This window comes from Brachyhypopomus gauderio, chromosome 19, assembly GCF_052324685.1.
Source record: "Brachyhypopomus gauderio isolate BG-103 chromosome 19, BGAUD_0.2, whole genome shotgun sequence".
Lineage (NCBI taxonomy): Eukaryota > Metazoa > Chordata > Actinopteri > Gymnotiformes > Hypopomidae > Brachyhypopomus > Brachyhypopomus gauderio.
Genome location: NC_135229.1, coordinates 15,004,486 through 15,022,387, shown reverse-complemented (window position 1 = coordinate 15,022,387; position 17,902 = coordinate 15,004,486). Strand labels below are relative to the sequence as shown.

General features: G+C 43.8%; 2 protein-coding genes across 2 annotated transcripts in view; one reads left to right on the top strand and one right to left on the bottom strand.

Annotated features, from left to right (window-relative positions):
• The window catches only part of usp45 (ubiquitin specific peptidase 45), a 51,223-nt gene extending 37,954 nt beyond the window's left edge, over positions 1 to 13,269 (bottom strand). The window contains exons 1-5 of the mRNA XM_076981127.1: positions 12,427 to 13,269; positions 11,003 to 11,111; positions 10,234 to 10,403; positions 9,727 to 9,827; positions 5,456 to 5,556 (exon numbers count right to left, since the gene is read on the bottom strand). Coding sequence (XP_076837242.1) covers positions 5,456 to 5,556; positions 9,727 to 9,827; positions 10,234 to 10,403; positions 11,003 to 11,105 — 475 coding nt within the window. The 5' untranslated portion in view covers positions 11,106 to 11,111; positions 12,427 to 13,269. The remainder of the gene's footprint in view (positions 1 to 5,455; positions 5,557 to 9,726; positions 9,828 to 10,233; positions 10,404 to 11,002; positions 11,112 to 12,426) is intronic.
• Positions 13,270 to 13,389: 120 nt separating this feature from the next.
• On the top strand, positions 13,390 to 17,516 carry tstd3 (thiosulfate sulfurtransferase like domain containing 3). Its single transcript, XM_076981128.1, has 4 exons — positions 13,390 to 13,573; positions 15,298 to 15,501; positions 15,927 to 16,086; positions 16,567 to 17,516. The coding sequence occupies exons 1-4, from the start codon at positions 13,459 to 13,461 to the stop codon at positions 16,655 to 16,657; spliced, it is 570 nt and encodes a 189-aa protein (XP_076837243.1). The 5' UTR covers positions 13,390 to 13,458; the 3' UTR covers positions 16,658 to 17,516.
• The last annotated feature ends 386 nt before the right edge of the window (positions 17,517 to 17,902 follow it).

Below are 17,902 nucleotides of genomic sequence, written 5' to 3'. Positions count from 1 at the left end.
GAAAAAGAAGCTACAACTTGTACAAAATTCTGCGTCCTAACTAAGGCTAGGAAATTCAATAATATTAGTTCCACTCTCTAGGACTACACTGGCTTCCGATTAAATATTGCATTGAATTAAAAATTCTTCTGTTAACCTATAAGGTGTTAAATGGTCTTGTTCCACAATATCTGAGTGAACTCATTGCTTACTACAACCTCTCACCCTTTGCGCTTCCAAAATGCTGGATTTCTCCTAGTTCCAAAAATTTGTAAGACTACAGCCGCAGGCAGAGCTTTCTCCTTTAAAGCCCCTCAATTATGGAATAGCCTTCCAGCTCCAATCCGAGATTCTGACACAGTTCCAATCTTTAAATCTAGACTTAAGACTCACCAATTTAATCAAGCCTTCAGCTAATATTCCCCTTGTGTAAGGTGTAGGAGCTCTGGGAGGCCCCAGACGTTGAGATTTCTGGTGATCTGAGATGTTGATGCTGTCATCCAGCTGTGTCATGGCATCACTCAGTTGTGACCAGTGTTGCGAATAACGCCGTTAAAAATAACGGTGTTATGTAACGGCGTCATTTTGTCAGTAACGGGATAATATAATTAATTACTTTTCCTGTCGTTACAACGCCGTTGACGTTACTGGTCATTAGAAGCGGTGCGTTACTATATTGATATACTAACAGTAATCCGAGCGCACCGCTGCCCAGGCTAGTGAGGAGTAACAGATCTCGATAGGTCACAGTTCTCGGTGTAACACCTGTTTAACTTAACAAGTCAGTAAGCGATTGGCTAATGCAGCGTTATGGTAGCCAATCAGAGCCAGTGTTTTTACACGCGCGCCGAAATACTCCAGTGACACGACACAAACGGAGAAGAGGCAGAAATGGCGAGTCAGGAGCAAGCAGAAGAAAAATTAACATTTTCAAGGTGGCGATATAAACATTATTTAAGAAAATACTTGAAGTTCCTGAATGTCTACCAGACTGGGTATTTGATTTATTTAATTAAGAATAGAGGTTTTGTTGTTAAGTTTACTTCTGTTGTGAACAAACCAGTTGTCTCAGGTTGAGAGAATTTAATTTAATTTGATAGATGTAAATGCACTTTATATAGTGTAACTGTTTACTTTTGCTTTTATTTTTTACAAAGATTTGGGATTTTAAAGGATTTTATCCTGCACTGGTCTGTGGATGTGCAATAAATATCAAACGTTAAACACCTTCCTGATCTACTCATTTCAACTGACTGTAAAAACTGCTTTTTCAAAAAAAATAATCCTTATTCATTGGCATATAACTTTTTTTTAACTGTAACGCAAATAGTTACTTTCCCTGGTAATGAGTTACTTTTATTATAGAGTAATTCAGTTACTAACAGTTTACTAAAAGTAAACTGTTACTTTTTTGAACAAGTAGTGAGTAACTATAACTAATTACTTTTTTAAAGTAACGTTCCCAACACTGGTTGTGACCATGACTTGACTAGAAAGCAATGTCTCAGTGAGCCCTCATGCCTGTGGTCACCTCTGAACCTCCCTTTAGATATGCTGCTATAGATTAGCCTGCTGGGGCCACATGCTAATCACTGGCACGTGAGCCATGTACATTTAAATCAATGGTGGTTTAAATTGATGTCCACTCAGTCTGCATTGTCTATCCTTTTGCAAGAACCTTAACTACAACTGTGGAACCACCCTGCGACCACAGACTTCTGCTAGCGGGCCGCCCAATGGAGGATGGGTTCCCTTTTGAGTCTTGGTCCTCCTGAGGTTTCTTCCTAATCCCCCACCCTATAGGGAGTTTTTCTCGCCACTGTTGCCTTTGGCTTGCTCATTAGGGATCTGGACCCATACGATTGTAAAGCTGCTTTGTGACAACATGTGTTGTAAAAAGTGCTATATAAATAAATTTGACTTTGACTATTATATTATTACTGTCATTATTATGGATGGAGTTATTAGTATTATTCTTATGATTTACCAACAAATAGGCTTGGACGGTAAAGCTATGTGTTTGACAAAAAAATCTCTCATTTATAACAATAAAAGGTATATTGACACCATATAAAGATACAGCAAAATAAACACACAAGTTGCATCACAGGAACAAATCGTTAACCTAATCATGTGAGTGCAGTCATACAGTACAACCACAAACACCTGAGGTAGACCTGCCCCGCAAACACCTGAGGTAGACCTACCCCGCAAACACCTGAGGCAGTCCTGCCCCGCAAACACCTCAGGCAGTCCTGCCCCGCAAACACCTCAGGCAGTCCTGCCCCGCAAACACCTCAGGCAGTCCTGCCCCGCAAACACCTCAGGCAGTCCTGCCCCGCAAACACCTCAGGCAGTCCTGTGTCAGTAGCTATAAGGGCTGTTGCAGCAGAGCACATGACCCTCCTACCATTCAACAAAGGTCCATGTAGCAAACCACAGACTAACAATCAACCTCAGGCTACTGCCCTTTAATCAACAATCAATATGTAAAAGGCCCGAGTGTGAGGAAACAAATGGGACCCCAGGTATACAAATAAAACCCCTGTCTCACCCTTCTAGTTGTGTGTGTGTGTGTGTGTGTGTGTGTGTGTGTGTGCGCTCACACTCCTTTATCTAAAGCACTGCATTTTCTCACTTGATCCTGAGCCCGACAATGACCTGACAGAAGCTGCTGAGATGTTTTGGGTAGCGTTTAGGTGAAGATACAACCACAGAGCTGCAAACTGCCACGTTTCTTAATCTCAGACCCCCTGCTGCACTGGAACACACAGCCATATGAAATATGAAAACAGTGTTCAAAAAGGACCATTAGGATGCATGAAAAATCAATTGGCAAAAATAATGGCTAAACTGTGGTAAGGGCCGGCTCTGGTGCTTACTGAGCGTGGAGTGGGGAAAAAAAGACATTTTAATTTGCTCAAACAAAGCATCGCCAGCTGTGTTTCAAACACAAGTCTGGCTACTGGAGGTCAAGTCTTCCTGCGGGGGCCTCAGGTACTCGAGCTGAAGGTCTTGTTGGTGAGAGAGCACAAGTAATGGATTTTCTTTCTTCTCCTCGCTGTTGTTGTATAAAACTATTATGGATTTAGAAAAATTCTTGCTGGGGCTCTTTTGTGCCATGGGTCTATGGGGAAAGGATAATACAACAGCGGCAGAGTCCCAGAGTCCCAGTGTCCCACCCCCCTGCTGCCCCCCCCACTCAAAAAAAAGAAGAAGAAGAAGAGAAAGCAGCTCTGGCCTTCAAGCAGAAATGCAATTTCACCAGCTGCTGTGTGTAAGCGGCAGCCTATTTCGCTGCCACAATGGCCCATTCTGCCACACTTTCACTGAGGCAGCCGGAATAATGTGCGGGGAAGAATGGCGGCAGGTGATTGGAGGAAACGGAGGGGAGGATGCAGGCTGGGGGTGGCAGGCCGGTCTGGACCAAACCAGGTCTGCCCACCAGTGAACTGCCCACCAGCCAGCGCATGGTGCTGACTACAATCACCAAGTGGTCAAAGATGACGCGTGCTCATTTATTGTGATTAACTGTAAGTTACTGCAAAATACCCTTTTATGAGGGTTGATTAACTAACGTTAACATTTTGGACATTAAGGCCCCCAATTCAAGGGATTACTTGATCCTATAAAGTAGTGTAGCTATCTCATTAGGGTTCTAGGAACAACATCAGTAAAGAGTTCCTGCAACAGACTGTGTGTGATTCCCACTCAGTGCAGCGGATAGAGAGAGAGAGAGAGAGAGAGAGAGAGAGAGAGAGAGAGAGAGAGAGAGAGAGAGAGAGAGAGAGAGAGAGAGAGAGAGAGAGAGAGAGAGATACACAGTGATACGAAGGTTGTGTGTTCTACTCTCCTTGGCGGGTGAGGAAAGACTCCGCTAGGCCGGCAGGCGGGAAGAGGGCCCTGTGGTGGTGGGGGCGGAGCTTGGGCGCCTGGATCGGCACAGCTGCTACTGTTCTGCAGGGAAGCAGGACAGGGGGAGGCGGCCTGTGGTGGTGGGGGCGGAGCTTGGGCGCCTGGATCGGCACAGCTGCTACTGTTCTGCAGGGAAGCAGGACAGGGGGAGGCGGCCTGTGTGCACGAGTGCCCTAATGAGCTCGCCCAAGTGACAGCAGGGATGTGAAACCTGTTCACCGTGGGGCTTAACACAGAAAGCAGGGCAGAGAGAGGCTGACTAAGCTGAAGCTAACCTCCCGTTCCCAAAGGGTTCCCATTATAATGAACCGATCCGTTAAATAGCATCGATAAAACAAATATATTACACGTGTAGCAGGAAGTAGTAACATTCAAGACGTGTCCTCATTTACCACGGCCGAGGTAGATGAGACACACAAGACATTTCAAAACATCCAAACCGAGTCTAGACAGGACCCATCATTCAGCGAGTCGGCGTCTGGCCTTGATAAAGCGTCACGACAGCAAACGGGACACAAGAGGAGAAACAAACGTCTTCACTCCAGCTGGATGAACTGGAGTCACGGAGAGCAGGAATGATTCAACGGCATTTAGACGGAGCCTGAAATGATCCCTCGCATTCAGGGTCTCTTGGGAGGCAACCTGACGACTTCATCTGCGTCCCTGTGCTGGTCCTGTATTTCCATAGATTAAAGGGGCTTTTACGTCACCCCGTGTTCTTTCACTGCATTTAATCAAAACATGAATACAGGTAATTAAGCCAGTTTCTCCACCATAACCGAAGCGTGTCTGAGCGGAGCTACGGCCCTGCCACCTCTGCTGGCCCACAAACTCCCGAGTCTCTGCACGCATTTCATTACTGAGCTACACTACATCAGCAGCAATTAATCTTAAAGCCGCACAGTTGCTTAAAACACCGTTGTCTGCATTACAAGGGCGAACATATTTGAATGACATTATGAACAACCTTGTTGAGAGTGGCAATATTTCCCAGGCGTCCATGAGCTCATGTCTTTACGCTTTATCAGTGTTAGGTGTGGCATTCTAAACTTCCTCAAGAATAACGGTCTGCATTAGACCAAGTTCACCTAATTAAAAATGAGGCTATAAATGTGACCGAAGACATGTGGAGAAATGACTCTTATTTATCAGGAATCCCTGAGTTCAGATACCTCACGACCCTGCGCCCGTTAGCAGGCCTGTGTGAGCCCTTCTGACAGACTGAATTTCACTTAGCATCTACAGGTTTTCTCTACAAAATGTTACTTCATATATAGTACAGAACAGTTTTTAAATAAATCCACATTATTAATATTACAGAATAGACAAATATCTCAGTGTTTATCATCTTCAAATGGTACAATGCATCGGTGCTGCTGCAATGTGAAAACAATGGACTTAGAATTGCATGAAATATTGGCTTGAATACATTCCAACAGTGACTTTATGAGCATTGGCCACCAGGGGGCGCCAGCGAATCATTACGTGAAGCTGCCTGGCGTTCACAACTCAAAGGTGTTCTGTATTAACACCATCTAATGTCACAGCATGTATGAATTACCTGAGGCAGACTTTGCAGAGTGCTTCTGCAAAAAGTCCAGAGTCTGTGCTAAAGCCTTTTTATTGCACTGGGTGGAGAGCTCTTCATTACATTCAAAGCACCTAGAGGGAGGGGGAGAGAGAGAGAGAGAGAGAGAGAGAGATCAACCATTATTTCCTGACATTAGAGAGAACCACTAACTGGCTCCTAAATAAAGCATCTATTGAACTGGCTAGTGTCTAAGCGAAGTATCCTTGTGTTTAGGCTTTCAATCACCGGTAACTTTATTACCAACACTTCACAGACAGTCTGAAAGCGATTTGTTGCCCAGTAGTGTGTGTCTGCCATCGTCAGCCCTTAACCGGTGTCTTACTCTAACCGTTGGCTGTATACCTCTGGGTGGAAGATTGTTTTCAACCCAGCAGCGACAAAAACCCAGAAACACTGCTGTAACTGAAACATGCAACATACCATATTAATGCTCTATCCACAATAGTCTGGCATGCCATTAAGATCTGGTTAGGGGTGATCCTGGATTCATAAACTGATCTGTGCTGAACTGGGTAGAGGGTGGCTAATTCCTTGCCAACCAAGGAGCTATAGCATGCAATTGTATACCAATAAAATGCACTGATATGTACGATATATATAATGTACTGAAATGTGATCAGATCTTTTGATCAGAAAATGATCCAACCTTAAATACCTTTCCTGGAAAATGAATGAGAACCTCTAATAGCATCAAATCATTTAAAGAAGTATTTGATGAAAGGTGTTTCAATCCACAGCATGATGAAGTGTTCACATAACTGTAGGTGTGGTCAATGTATAGCTTACTGCCAAGTAATCTAAAAAATGATATTTATATCAACAGACTAAGTAATACTCGTGTACGCCTTTGTTGCAATTTCAACTAAATGTTCTAACAAAACATTATCTTGCAAAAATGATCTTACAAAAAATCTATTCTATGAATACCCAACAGAAATATCCCTCCTCTGTCTAGACTAAAGCCCTTCTTTTCTCTCAGACTCTAACACAGTCAGCATCATTTTCCTACTTTAACATAACTGAGGGTGATAATTAACCTACGAGTTGAATTAGGCAGGAAATCACTGCAGCTGTTCAAAGTTGGGGAAGGTGTACAAGATTTCTCTGAGGTGATATAGATGTTGTGTGAGGTGTATGAGGTCTCTCTGAGGTGATGTAGATGTTGTGTGAGGTGTATGCGGTCTCTCTGAGGTGATATAGATGTGTGAGGTGTATGCGGTCTCTCTGAGGTGATATAGATGTTGTGTGAGGTGTATGCGGTCTCTCTGAGGTGATATAGATGTGTGAGGTGTATGCGGTCTCTCTGAGGTGATATAGATGTGTGAGGTGTAGGCGGTCTCTCTGAGGTGATCTAGATGTTGTGTGATGTGTATGCGGTCTCTCTGAGGTGATATAGATGTTGTGTGAGGTGTATGCGGTCTCTCTGAGGTGATATAGATGTGTGAGGTGTATGCGGTCTCTCTGAGGTGATATAGATGTTGTGTGAGGTGTATGCGGTCTCTCTGAGGTGATATAGATGTTGTGTGAGGTGTATGCGGTCTCTCTGAGATGATATAGATGTTGTGTGAGGTGTATGCGGTCTCTCTGAGGTGATATAGATGTTGTGTGAGGTGACCGCATACACCTCACACAACGCGGCCTCTCTGAGGTGATATAGATGTTGTGTGAGGTGTATGAGGTCTCTCTGAGGTGATATAGATGTTGTGTGAGGTGTATGAGGTCTCTCTGAGGTGATATAGATGTTGTGTGAGGTGGATGCGGTCTCTCTGAGGTGATATAGATGTTGTGTGAGGTGTATGCGGTCTCTCTGAGGTGATATAGATGTTGTGTGAGGTGTATGCGGTCTCTCTGAGGTGATATAGATGTTGTGTGAGGTGTATGCGGTCTCTCTGAGGTGATATAAATGTTGTGTGAGGTGTATGCGGTCTCTCTGAGGTGATCTAGATGTTGTGTGAGGTGTATGCGGTCTCTCTGAGGTGATCTAGATGTTGTGTGAGGTGTATGCGGTCTCTCTGAGGTGATCTAGATGTTGTGTGAGGTGTATGCGGTCTCTCTGAGGTGATCTAGATGTTCTGTGAGGTGTATGCGGTCTCTCTGAGGTGATCTAGATGTTGTGTGAGGTGTATGCGGTCTCTCTGAGGTGATCTAGATGTTGTGTGAGGTGTATGCGGTCTCTCTGAGGTGATATAGATGTTGTGTGAGGTGTATGCGGTCTCTCTGAGGTGATCTAGATGTTGTGTGAGGTGTATGCGGTCTCTCTGAGGTGATATAGATGTTGTGTGAGGTGTATGAGGTCTCTCTGAGGTGATATAGATGTTGTGTGAGGTGTATGCGGTCTCTCAGAGGTGATATAGATGTTGTGTGAGGTGTATGCGGTCTCTCTGAGGTGATATAGATGTTGTGTGAGGTGTATGCGGTCTCTCTGAGGTGATATAGGTGTTGTGTGAGGTGTATGCGGTCTCTCTGAGGTGATATAGATATTGTGTGAGGTGTATGAGGTCTCTCTGAGGTGATATAGGTGTTGTGTGAGGTGTATGCGGCCTCTCTGAGGTGATATAGGTGTTGTGTGAGGTGTATGCGGTCTCTCTGAGGTGATCTAGATGTTGTGTGAGGTGTATGCGGTCTCTCTGAGGTGATCTAGATGTTGTGTGAGGTGTATGCGGTCTCTCTGAGGTGATCTAGATGTTGTGTGAGGTGTATGAGGTCTCTCTGGGGTGATATAGATGTTGTGTGAGGTGTATGAGGTCTCTCTGAGGTGATATAGATGTTGTGTGAGGTGTATGCGGTCTCTCTGAGGTGATATAGATGTTGTGTGAGGTGTATGAGGTCTCTCTGAGGTGATATAGATGTGTGAGGTGTATGCGGTCTCTCTGAGGTGATATAGATGTTGTGTGGGGTGTATGCGGCCTCTCTGAGGTGATATAGATGTTGTGTGAGGTGTATGCGGTCTCTCTGAGGTGATATAGATGTTGTGTGAGGTGTATGAGGTCTCTCTGAGGTGATCTAGATGTTGTGTGAGGTGTATGCGGTCTCTCTGAGGTGATCTAGATGTTGTGTGAGGTGTATGCGGTCTCTCAGAGGTGATCTAGATGTTGTGTGAGGTGTATGCGGTCTCTCAGAGGTGATATAGATGTTGTGTGAGGTGTATGCGGTCTCTCAGAGGTGATATAGATGTTGTGTGAGGTGTATGCGGTCTCTCTGAGGTGATATAGATGTTGTGTGAGGTGTATGCGGTCTCTCTGAGGTGATACAGATGTTGTGTGAGGTGTATGCGGTCTCTCTGAGGTGATATAGATGTTGTGTGAGGTGTATGAGGTCTCTCTGAGGTGATATAGGTGTTGTGTGAGGTGTATGCGGTCTCTCTGAGGTGATATAGGTGTTGTGTGAGGTGTATGCGGTCTCTCTGAGGTGATATAGATGTTGTGTGAGGTGTATGAGGTCTCTCTGAGGTGATATAGGTGTTGTGTGAGGTGTATGAGGTCTCTCTGAGGTGATATAGGTGTTGTGTGAGGTGTATGCGGCCTCTCTGAGGTGATATAGGTGTTGTGTGAGGTGTATGCGGTCTCTCTGAGGTGATCTAGGTGTTGTGTGAGGTGTATGCGGTCTCTCTGAGGTGATCTAGATGTTGTGTGAGGTGTATGAGGTCTCTCTGAGGTGATATAGATATTGTGTGAGGTGTATGCGGTCTCTCTGAAGTGATATAGATGTTGTGTGAGGTGTATGAGGTCTCTGAGGTGATATAGATGTTGTGTGAGGTGTATGCGGTCTCTCTGAGGTGATATAGATGTTGTGTGAGGTGTATGCGGTCTCTCTGAGGTGATATAGATGTTGTGTGAGATGTATGCGGTCTCTCTGAGGTGATATAGATGTTGTGTGAGGTGTATGCGGTCTCTCTGAGGTGATATAGATGTTGTGTGAGGTGTATGCGGTCTCTCTGAGGTGATATAGATGTGTGAGGTGTATGCGGTCTCTCTGAGGTGATATAGATGTTGTGTGAGGTGTATGCGGTCTCTCTGAGGTGATCTAGATGTTGTGTGAGGTGTATGCGGTCTCTCTGAGGTGATCTAGATGTTGTGTGAGGTGTATGCGGTCTCTCTGAGGTGATCTAGATGTTGTGTGAGGTGTATGAGGTCTCTCTGGGGTGATATAGATGTTGTGTGAGGTGTATGAGGTCTCTCTGAGGTGATATAGATGTTGTCTGAGGTGTGTGAGGTCTCTCCGAGTTTGGGGCATGTTCTCACCAAGCTTTCCAGGTGCTAAGACTGATGCTGATGCAGTGGGAGTCGGAGTGATGAGCCTGCAGGTGTTTCACAGAGTGCTGGCTCTCTGATTGGCTGCAGCCCTGCAGAGCAACACAACACAAAACCCATTGTGCATACACAATCTAGATGTGTATGTCTACCTCACTGTAACTGTAAATTGTAAGTACCAGAACACTCAGTCACTTTATACCTGTACATACTTGAAACTCTGTCACTTTACACATATATAGATATTCTTCTTTATTATTTATCATATTGACCTACGTTGTATTTATTTCTTATGTTACTGCTGCTCTGTGTGCCCCTCAATTGCCCCCCGGGGATGAATAAAGTTTTCTGAATCTGAATACACAACCAGGAGTGGGTCTGTCAAATAAGCCCACATTTACACAAACATATACCAAAGATTAAACAACCCATAGATTGAAGGCCTTACAAAGCGTACTGACTGTAACTGGTGGCATGGTGAGAGTAAAGGTGGGTTACCTGAAAGCCGCACTTCAGGCAGACCAGGATGTCGTGAGCATCTGCCTGCTCGGTGTTGATCACATCTCTCTCCCTCATGCAGTCAGCACAGACGGACCACAGGCTGCCCACCACCGCCTTCTTCACCGAGCTCAGCTCCACACCCTTGCTCACGTGCTGACATGTAAGTCCTGGTTGGGTGAGGTGGGGATTGGGGTTAACGTAGGGTAAACATCCTTTACTGCAGTTACCACAGCCATGTCCTACTATAAACCATGTTAGCTTAGTTGCATGGTATAACCAACTTATCAGGCAAAAAAACAGGCCTCATCCTAGTTGACTGTTTTGGTTTCTTATACCAGAGACTAACACATTAAAAGGAACCTCAATACGCACAGAACACAGCACTTTAGACCTTTTTTGGCCATTAAAGAACTTTATGCAACATCATGGGAGATATGTGATCGTCAAGACTGACAGCAAAGAGCTTCCAGTAATATATCCCTGTCCAGGATGGATTTCTGCCATTCTTCCTAAGCATCAACTATATTTTTTGTGGTCCATAGTGGACATTTAAAGACAATGTACTGTATCTGATTTTAAGAGTGTGCGGTTAGTTATACTGTTAATCTCTAACAGAGAAATTATGTTTTCACACGCGATGTGTTTAACTGCTGTGATTCCTTGTTACTTAACAAGAAAAAGAGAAAAAATGCAGGAAAAAAGTTAGTAGAGGTATGAAAAAAGCATTAAATACATAAATAAATAAAAACATCGAAGCTTTCCTTACCGCTAACCTCGTCCGACGATTCCTCCTCGTGAGGCTTCTTCGGCTTGTTGGACCGCTTTGTCATATCGGCGGTTTTTAAAGAAAAGGGTTCTTTCAGCCGCATTTGGATCTGACAAGAGAAACATTTGCTGAACACGATGTCTGGGAGCCTGTCTCCCGAGCGATTGCTCTGGGTCTTGTAGAGAAGGCATGGTTTACCATGTTGATTCAACTCCCAATAAACCTTATATTGTGTCAAAACAACTATGATTGGACATGGAAAAATATGACATCGTGGAAGGTCCTTATTTCTTGGGGAAGGAATGCAAAAGTCATACATCAGTAAAATATATTTTCAAAAGAATGGGCAGGATTTAAAGAAAACAAAATTGTATGTTAGGTAGTGATTGTACATGAACAATGTCATAGACAGTAAAGGCTTACATGAAAAAATGGATGCAAAAAAGAATAAATCAGCAAAAAGTAAGAAACTCCCAGAGCCTGACAGTCTTTATCGTTTTTATAATAAACATCACATACAATTCAAATTATTAATCCACAGAAAAGTAAGCTAGCAAAATATTGTTAAGACTGTTGGTCTTAAATGTGCTTGACATTATTCCTCTCTACCGACACACTCATCATGACCTTTAACTGCATGTTGAGCAACACCAGCAGCTCAGACCACCAGTGTTGGCACTTTACCCACAACACACTTGAGTTCTGGCAGCAGGTGCCAGCAGCTTGTACCAGTACCCAGTCCAACAACCACTTAATGTCACACACCTTAGTTCTGATAGTGTATTTAGGTGTATTCTACATGTTTATGTATACTCTACATGTTTATGTGTATTCTACATGTTTATGTATACTATTCTACATGTTTATGTATACTATTCTACATGTTTATGTATACTATTCTACATGTTTATGTAAATTCTACATGTTTATGTATACTATTCTACATGTTTATGTATACTATTCTACATGTTTATGTAAATTCTATATGTTTATATAAATTCTACATGTTTATATAAATTCTACATGTTTATGTATACTATTCTACATGTTTATGTATACTATTCTACATGTTTATGTATACTATTCTACATGTTTATGTATACTATTCTACATGTTTATGTATACTATTCTACATGTTTATGTAAATTCTACATGTTTATGTAAATTCTACATGTTTCTATCAGCTGCGAAACCTTCACCTTCACGTTGGTATATTAGCGCTGGTGGGCTATTAGCGCGCTAACTCAGCTAGCGTGTCCCCCTCGACCCAGCCGCTCGGGCCGGCCCCGGTTCAACACCCGCCGGGACTCGCCGGTCTAGCGGGTCTTCCTTCATCCTTAACCCGTCTTAAAACAGCGACACAGCGGCGAACACGGCGACACGACGCCGCCCCCGACCCCCCGCGCCACCGCCACACTACTCACCTGCTCCGGGTTAGCAACAATGCTAACGCCAGTCGCCAGGTGGCCGCGGGTAAGAGGGTTGGCTGTGCCTGGCCGAGCGCCCCGGCGGCCGCGGCGGGTGTTGTGTTGGTGTGTTGGACTTCTAGACGGTTCTGCGGGTGGTCGCGGGTCCACCAGCGCTGCGGTCTCCCTCCATTCCTGGAGTTTCTACAGTTTGAAGCGTCTCCACAGAACTGACAACACAACCGGTCACGTGGTACAATGACGCCGACGTCATGACGAACGCGGATGCGCGTGGCTGGAGTTCGAACGGCTGAAGTAATTTATCAATAATAAAAGTCACTTTTCCAAAGTAAGATAACAGGTGGAGGCAGTCAGTGGTGAGCTGGAAAAGACAACTGTGAGGGGCCTCGACCGAAGTTGTTTGCATTAGGACATTACAAATACATTTGAGAGAGGGCTTATTTTACTTTTTAAAAGGTATTTTATTATGTGCTTTTTATTAAAAATAATTTAACGATATAAATATGAAATGAACTTTTGCAATTATTTAGAATTGTTTACATTACATTACAACTCATTTGATACTTTTTATATACATGAAAAGCTTACATACAAAATATATGGCTTGGTCCATAGCCTGTCCTATGTGGGAACATATACATGATGGAAAAATACTGTCCACTTCATTTTGTCATTAGGTAGGGGAGTAAATCCTACTTCTACAATCATAGCACAAATTTCTAGTAACTCGATAAAATAATGAAAACTGAATAATGACGTATTTCGGTAGCGTTAAGCAGATAATCTCTGTGTCGTGTATTTGTCGATAGCGGACGCAATAGTATAAAAGCCCGCCGCGCCCGGTCTCACAGGTTCGCGCGCAGCGTGCCGAGTCGCGCGCTAGGCTCAGTCGCGAGCCGTAAAAGGAAGTTAGGGGAGGTGACTAGGACCCGGTCACTAGGGGGCGGTGATTAGAACACGGTCACTAGGGGGCGGGGACTAGAACACGGTCACGAGGAGACGGCGGACGGACCCCGGGGCGTTTTCAACATGGCGTTGACCGTCTGCTGTCGCCTGACCGGACGCGCGGCGCTGGTTCTGTCGCGCAGACACGGCGCCTCTGTCGCGGCCGCCAGCAGAAACACGACCGGCGCACATTTACGATGTGAGGCAGCGAACCGTCCTGCTTGCTAGCCAGTTAGCATAGCTACATAGTTAGCTTCATTTCCACCGATAAAGGGGCGCGAACATTAATCGTGCGCGTTCGCAGTGCGCGTTCACGGTAATAGATTATAACGCATGCGCAGTTGTCTTGTGTCTCCTCACTCGTGTGTGTAGTTGATCCAGGTAAAGTCGCTAGTTTGCCACATCAGCGCGTTCTGTCTCCCCGGAGATGCATCCAATTGCACAGCCGGAGAGCCAACTGCAGTTCTAGACCTGCAGTTTTAGACCTGCAGTTCTAGACGTGCTGTAGTTTTAGACATGCGCCACCTAGCGGCTCGGAATGTAGCTAACGACAGCCAACTGCAGTTCTAGACCAGCAGTTCCAATGCATGCCGTAGGCTCAGGGGCTTGTATATTGTAATAATCCATTGTATAAAGAGTTTATTTGTTAAATATGCCCATTGAGTCTCAATTGTTTTAGCCAAATCTCTAACATTTGACAAGTTTTAAACGATAATGTACACCACATTTTGTATTTAAATAGAAGTAGTACGCCTCATTTTCCCTGTTCTTTTAGGGAGTTTTGATTAATTTTGTCACACACAGCTTGTCTCCTGAAGATATTTTATTTTTAATTAAACTACTGGATTACTGGCATAGGCTATTTTGTATTAAAAATCAGCAAAAATTGCATAATGTCCAGATGCTTTCAGTGAGTAAGCATACGTTTCCAGAATGTTAGGAGTGACTTATTTTACTCGTATTGGCATGCAACTAGCAAATATTATGTGATACTTGGGGTTTTTCGCTCACACGCCACACATCCGATTTCTCACGCGGAAAAAAAATCTAGTTTATTTACCTCTGATCCATATCTATGATTCAATGAGTTACCAGTTCGCTCTGGCGCAAACACTGGCGATCGATCGATCGCAATATAATACTTAATTTTTGTCCGTTTTACGTTCGCCACCCCCCCCCCCCCCACCCGGCAACAATTTACGTTCGCAGGACTAGCATTTCTCTCAAAGTCGAAGTAGCTACAAAGTAGCCATAAAGGTAGCCAGAACCAACGAACTAAGACACACTAACGCTAGCCAGATTCATCCTTCATGACATAAACATTACGATAACACAAAAATGACCTTCAGACCGATCATATTTACATTTACATTTATGGCATTTAGCAGACTAAATATATGTCTATCATATATTAATATGCTCAATTGTATCAATATTCAGAACATAGTCTGGGTTCTTATGGGTTAATAATGATGGGGAAATGCTACTTTAGCTTGCTTACTACTTTTAGTATTAATAGTAGCGTAGTAAGTGCTAATTTCCTTCCTTTAATTTGTTTCAAATTTAATCAAAGTAGCTACTAAGTAGCCATAAAGGTAGCCAGAACTAACGAACCAAGACACACTAACGCTTGCCAGATTCATCCTTCATGACATAAACATTACGATAACCCAAAAATGACCTTCAGACATTATCATGTATCTATCATATATTATTGTTGCTTATAAATATCATTCTTCCATCTGCTCCCGCGACATACTAAAACACTATCTGGATATTACGTTACATACATCTAAAACTACGGCACGTCTAGAACTGCAGGTCTAGAACTGCAGGTCTAAAACTGCGGTTGGCTCTCCGGGTGTGCAATTGGATGATGTAGTCTCCCCGTGACTGATCTCCGGTTCCGTGTGTGGTGTGCAGGGAGGTCCGTGTCTGGTGTCCGGACGTGTCCAGGACCGGGACGGGCACCGCGGCGTTTCTGCTCGGCCGCCCGGCCATCAGCCGCGGTCACGTACGAGGAGCTGAAGCGGGCCCTGGTGGGCGGCTCGGCCGTGGTGATAGACGTGCGGGAGCCGTGGGAGCTGCGGGAGTACGGCACCATCCCCGGGTCCATCAACGTCCCGCGTAGGTCCCCGCGGGTCCCTCACACACACGTGAAGGTTCAGGCGTGTTTACATGTTCGGGGAGGACGGGGTAAGACGAGCCCCTAGATCAGGTCACACACCACCTGTGTGTGCAGCCGTAGCTTTATGTCATATGGCACTAAATTTAGATTACATTCTCCATTTCTGTGTGTGTGGAAGGAGGAACCATGTGAATGAAGCTGTATGTATCTTCCAAGTTGAAGCAGTAGTTCATCTGACCCAAACAGCTTTACACAAAGTTACGTCAGATATATGGTGTTGGAATTGGAGTTGCATCCCAACTCATTTCCCCACAGCTACAGGATGATATAAAACAGAAAAAAGGGTTTGTCATCTGTATACTTTGTTATATAATATTTAGTGCATAATAATCGTGACTTGTTCATTGATGGGTTTCACCTGCAGTGGCCCAGGTGAGTACTGCTCTCCAGCTGAAGCCGGAGGAGTTTAAGGAGAAGTACGGAGGAGACATGCCGTTAGCCACCGAGAACATCGTCTTCACCTGTCTGGCAGGACTGAGGAGTGTTAAAGCCTTGGAAGATGCCGTGTCTTTGGGATATCACAAGTGAGAAGCAGCGTTGACACATCACCTCCTTGGGATTTTCATTAACTAGAGATATTCATACTGGAGGGAATTTAATGGAGGTTATAAACTTCCTTTTTCTCTGTCTCTGTTTATTTGTAATATAAGCCATTGAATATTCATCAGAATTGCTGCACTATATACGATATTACAAATAGGATGTTCTCTTTAGGATCCTAATCGGGCCCATTAGATAAATTGTTTCCAGTTAGTTAGCACTTTCAACAAATCTTAGACATATCTGGAAATATCATGTTTTCAGTGTAAACAGACATGCAAATGAGGAAATATTAATTTGCTATGACCAAATTGTAGGTTTTGCTTACCGAAGTGATGATTTTCACACTTGTAGAAGTTTGGTCTTTTTGGCTTTCCCTCCTTCAGACTTTAGATTGTAGTTTGTTCATTTGAAATGTGATGTGTGTGTGTGTCTGATCCCTCGTGTCCTGCTTCTCTACACAGCGCTCAGCACTACCCAGGAGGGTGGCAGGACTGGGCAAAACACGAAATACTACAAACCAAAGAGTGGCACCCTCACCGTGGCAGAAAATAACAGCTGCTTTCTTTACCTTGACGAGCTGCTTCCCAGCAGTTTGCTGATGGCCATTGAAAGGCGGAATACATGGGAATTAAGGCCATGGCTCCAATACTACTGATTGTATTTTCTGTTGCAAGCTGCAATCATTTCTGCTGTTGGTATCATATAATGAATGTATCTTTCCTGGTCAAAATGGAATGATTTAATGCCAAACTGCAGGCATGCTCAGGAACAAGCCATGATTTCATTACCTGTAGTGTGGTCCACAGAGCATTGACGAGTCAGGTTTGAGTTGAGCTGTGAGAGATGGTCGGCTGAGAACCTGAGACGGCCGAGTATAAACTGGTAGTGTGGAGTGGTGATCACGCTCAGCGAGGTGCGTTGCAGCTACCGCCCCGTCATCTCACGCCCCAGCTAGACGGCCATCACAAGTGTTGAAGCAGATTTGCTTAGGAAATGTATCTTTCCATCTGTTACAGCCAGCCGTCTCCTCATACTCCAGGAGAAAAGGGCAAAAAGCTTTGGAAGTGTTAATCTCGTAATCCTTTAATCTGGTGATCCTTGAAAGTGCTACATTCACCTCAGACTTGTTTTGGAACATGTCCAAGAAATTAATGAAGTACATGGGATCCTCTGTTGCAAATTGCAGTTAAATCCCAAATACGTTAGCCAGAACCTGAAGAATTGTCAAATCGACTAACACTGTGCTACAAGTGCTACAAGTATCTAATGATATGTGACTGGAATTAATAAAGTTTTGTATTGGATGTTGGTGCAAAAGAACTGCTTGATATTACTGACTTTGAGAAAATGATTTTACAGTGCTGCAGCTCAGCAGTAGGCCTTTGTTTAATTATAATTTTTTTTTTAATAATCTTGCTCAGATTTTGCATTTCTTTGTGTGTGATTTGTTTTCAGTAATGGTAAAAATGAAATTAGGTGCTAGTGATACTTCAAAAAAATTTATATAAAGTCAAATATAATTTCAGTGTCATTGCATATTAACAGCGATTGAGAAATAATTTATATAAATGAAAATAAAATGAATGTTAAGTGTTTTTGTTGTATGAATTTGAAGGCTCAGACATCTGACGTGTACATCAAAGGTAAAAATAATTATGACCGAGTAGGCCGATGTCCTTATGATTTAAAAAATATAGCACAAATGACATTTCAGCTGTAAATGTACGGCTGACCCCTGCAGTGTCTCATTATAAATGTCCATCCATGCAGTCGCTGTGATATAATCCCACAAGAATC

Coding starts and splice junctions, on each gene's coding strand:
- tstd3 (XM_076981128.1), top strand. CDS start 13,459: ATGGCGTTGACCGTCTGCTGTCGCCTGACCGGACGCGCGGCGCTGGTT. Junction 13,574..15,297: donor GACCGGCGCACATTTACGAT/GTGAGGCAGCGA, acceptor TGTGGTGTGCAG/GGAGGTCCGTGTCTGGTGTC. Junction 16,087..16,566: donor GTGTCTTTGGGATATCACAA/GTGAGAAGCAGC, acceptor TTCTCTACACAG/CGCTCAGCACTACCCAGGAG.